This window comes from Elephantulus edwardii, unplaced genomic scaffold (assembly GCF_000299155.1).
Source record: "Elephantulus edwardii isolate Elephantulus edwardi_28Jun2011 unplaced genomic scaffold, EleEdw1.0 scaffold00086, whole genome shotgun sequence".
NCBI classification, from domain to species: Eukaryota; Metazoa; Chordata; class Mammalia; order Macroscelidea; family Macroscelididae; genus Elephantulus; species Elephantulus edwardii.
The window spans coordinates 7,072,633-7,076,758 of NW_006399836.1; the positions used below are offsets into that span (position 1 = coordinate 7,072,633).

The 4,126-nt window shown below is 45.0% G+C and overlaps 1 protein-coding gene across 1 annotated transcript in view; it reads left to right on the top strand.

Moving 5' to 3' along the window:
* The first annotated feature begins 300 nt into the window (after positions 1-300).
* The window catches only part of APOBEC3G (apolipoprotein B mRNA editing enzyme, catalytic polypeptide-like 3G), a 17,911-nt gene continuing 14,085 nt past the window's right edge, over positions 301-4,126 (top strand). The window contains exons 1-3 of the mRNA XM_006890198.1: positions 301-385; positions 670-933; positions 1,176-1,246. Of these exons, the coding sequence (XP_006890260.1) occupies positions 301-385; positions 670-933; positions 1,176-1,246 (420 nt within the window). The remainder of the gene's footprint in view (positions 386-669; positions 934-1,175; positions 1,247-4,126) is intronic.

Genomic DNA, 4,126 nt, shown 5'->3' on the forward strand with positions numbered 1-4,126 from the left:
GATGAAGATATTTGTGAGACATTTGGCAAAGTACCTAGTAGACACAGGGTCACAAATGGAAGTGCTGGAGGGTCAACCCCTAGACCTCAGGAGTGAGTATGCCCCAATCACAGCAAAGGGATAGACAAGATGAGGTAAACAAACCTATCTGAATCTAGAAAGAGCTACCTGGAACCCCACAAGGAACCAAATTGCCAAAGTTAATTTGTTTTCATTCCTACTGTAACCTCTAGCTTGCGGCTGTCTCCAGATGACTTCCGTTTTCAGTTTGAGACCATACAGCAGACATTGGGACAGAACATGACTTACCTGTGTTACCGTCTAGAGCAGCTGGATGATGGTGGCCCCGTCTTACTCAATGCTGCTGTCCTTGTGGACATGCCAGGTGGGCTGGAGAAGATGTTCACTATGGTCCTTGACTATCTCCCCAAACTGGGATCTCCTGATGGCAGGACCAGGTGTGGTGCCTCCCAGGTTCCTGCTGAGGCATGACCCTGGGTAGGTTATCAAGAAATAACACAGGAATGAGTAAAAGATGGATGAATGGTTGCCTGATGTCCATGTTTTCCTCCTGGGGAGGGAAGAAGCCTCTGGGACTGAAGCACAGTGGCCTCCATCCAGTATTTAGCCTGCCTACAGCCCTGACCTTCCTCTCTCTTTTACCTCCAGGGACCCATGTGGAAATGCAGTTCCTATCCTCCAGAAACATTCAGGAGCTGGAACAGGACAAACAGTACCGGGTCACCTGGTACATCTCCTGGAGCCTGTGTGTAGAGTGTGCTCAAGAAGTGTCCACTTTCCTGCGGGAGCACCCTAACGTCCACCTGAGCATCTTTGCATCCCGGCTGTATCACTGGAACAGGCGATTAAATCAGCAGGGGCTGAGGGACCTGCAGGAGGCTGGAGCCCAAATCCAAGGCATGTCTTTTCAGGGTGAGCTGGTCCACTGGGTACCGGTGGGAAGGATTTGAGGTGGGAGGCTACTGGGATCAGTGGGCAGAGGTTCTAAATGAAGACTTCTAGTGGCACTGGCACTGAGTTCACATGGAAAGGAATTGTCAGGGGAGGTGGTGGAGAAGCCATAGGAGGGAAGCTGATGTGGGGTGACTTCCCCCCAGAGAAACATGTTCTTGGCTTCCCTGCATTAGAAGCTGGCCTTCTGTTCTTACACACAGAGTTTGAGGACTGCCGGGAAACCTTTGTGGACCACGAGGGAGAGCGCTTCCAGCCCTGGGAGGGAATAGACGTAAATGTGGACTTCTTTTCGCAGAGGCTTGCAGACATCCTAGGAGTGCACTTAAAGCCAGCCCTCAGTCCTCCCCTGTTGTCACATCACCCTTTTCACCCTTGCTAGAAAACCCCTCTTCCACTTTTATTAATGTTATTATTATTATTGTGGTTTGATAAAGATTGCAAAGGAAATGAGTTCTCCATTCAATAATTCTTACTTATTTATTTTAATTTTATTACAATAACAGGTTTGTCCTTGAGAGGGTGAAGCCAGAATGCTCTGTGGAGTCAAGGATTCTGAAGCTTCATCTGACATACTTTAGGCATGTTGTAAGGAGGGCACTGGTCCATGGAGAGGGACATCATGTTTGGCCGAGTGGAGAGATGGTAGAGGAGAGGAAGACCTTCGATGAGATGGATTGATTCTGTGAATGGAGCAGTGGAAATGAGTGTGTTTGAGACAGGCGAGGTTGGCACAGGATAGAATGGTGTTTTGGGCTCTTGTACATAGGGACCCTATGAGTCGCAAGTGACTTGATGGAACATAACAACAACAACAACAAAGTAAGTTTGTTCTTCCCACTTCCTCCCTGAGATTTTACTTTCTATTTCTTATCTTCTGAGCTTTTCCCTGGACAAATGTTGCTCTTTGTGTCTTAAGTGGCTCACTAGTCTAAGGAGTGAATTCCTCTTCGGAGTTTTTGTTCACCATTAGGCCTGTCTATCATTGGGGAAATCTGTCAAGGATGGAGTCTCTAAAGTGCTAAAGAGCAAGCATGTCACTTAAAAGACTAAGGTGTGCCTAGTATGAGCCATGGTATTTTCTATTGCTTCCTAAACATCTGAAGGTTGGGAAATGGATAAGCATTACAGAAGAGTCAGTGCCTTTTAATTGTGGTGTTGGAGAGCAGTGCCGAACATCCCATGGACTGCCAAGAGAACAGACAACTCTCTCTGAAGAAGTACTACTTGAGTGTTCCTTAAAGGCAAAGATGGTTGAAGTTTTGTCTTATGTATTTTGGGCATTTTGTCAGGAGAGGCCAGTCCTTGGAAAAGCACACCATCCTGAGAAAGGTGAAGGATCAGAGAAAGAGAGGAAGACCTTCAACAAGATGGACTGGCACAGTAACTGTAACAATGGGCTTGAACATATCAATGGTGAGGATGACGCAGGATAGGGCCTGGCTCAATCTGTTGTTCATAGGGTTATGATGAGTGGTAGTTGAGTTGATGGCACCTATCAACAGCAGCAACAGTATTCTTGGATTAAGGGTTCTGCCATAAGGATGAGCTTTGTTTCATGTTTGAAGGATAACTGAAGGCCATATTCTTGAATATTCTATCAGAGCGATTAATAGCTATTGGACCAGTAAGCCTGACTTATTGTTGTTATGTGCCGTCGAGTCACCTGTGACTTGTAACGACCCTATGTGCAACAGCTCTAAACCCTGCTCTATCACTTGCCAATCTTATTGTCTCCGACACATCTATTCCCATTACCCCAGTGACGGAATCAATCCATCTCATTGAGGGTCTCCTCTCCTGCGCTGTCCCTCCACCCTCCCAAACATGATGTCCCTCTCTAAGGACTGATCTGGCCTTGCAACATGACCAAAGTATGTCAGACAAAGCTTCAGAATCCTTGCTTCCAAGGAGCAGTCTGGCTTCAACCTCTTCAGGATGAAATTGTTTGTTCTCCTAGCAGTCCATGGTATATTCAATACTCTTTTCCAGCACCACAGCTCAAAGGCATCAACTCTCTTTCTATCCTCCCCAGTCATTGTCCAGCTCACTTCGAAAGAGTATTCTGTCTGTACTTATTTCAAGAAAGATGTATTAATTTCTTTTAGGTATTCAATATTTTTTGTCAATACCACAATTCAAAGGCATTGATTTTTCTTCACTTTTGTCTAACTCACTGTGCAACTTGAACAAGCAAATGTTTATAATGATGAGGAATTACCCAGTTCAGGGTTTCATGAGGGTTTAAGCATTGTGAGTATGGTGCAGGTCTTTGTTCATTGTGAAGATGGGGCACAATTCCTTTCTGTTGTACGTAAGAGCTGACTTGATAGTACCTAGAAACAATAAGGCTTAATACATAATGCTGTTATGTGCCATCATGTAGCTTACGACTCACTGAACCTACGTACAACAGCTCTGAATCCTGCTCTATCCTGTGCCAACATTATTCTCTCTGACACACCTATTCTCAATATCCCAGTCACTAAGCCAACCCATCTCATCCAGGGTCTTCCTCTCTGGCACTGTCCCTCTACTCTCCCAAGCATTATGCCTCCTCCTGGGACTGGTCTCTCCTTGCAACATACCCAAAGTATGTCATACGAAGCTTCAGAATCCTTGTCTCCAAGGAGAAGCCTGGTTTCACCCTCTCTAAAACAAATCTGTTCTCCTCACAGTCCGTGGTGTAGTCAATATTATTATTCTCCAGCATCACAGCTCAAAGCCATCAATTCTCCTTTTATCATTCCTAGTCATTGTACAGCTTTCTGATGCATAGCAAGTAATTACAAAGACCATGCCCTGGATCAGGTGCACCTTAGTTTCTAAACTGACATTATTGATCTTTAGTACCCTGAAGAGATCCCTGACAGCAGACTTTTTTCCCCCCAATGTAATTCATCGTTTGATTTCCTGGCTGTTTGGTGCCGACAATGTTGATTACAAAGCCAAACTAACTAATGCTGTTAACAATCTCAATCTCTTCACCATCCATCACAATGCTGCCAGCTGATCCAGTGGTGAGAATCTTTATTGGTTTTTTAAAAATTATTATTATTATTAATTTCAATGAGCATCTACAGAGATTTTGGAATTCCATTCATTCATTGTTGCACTTTTCTCCCCGCCCCTGCCCCCAGCCCAAGTTCACTCT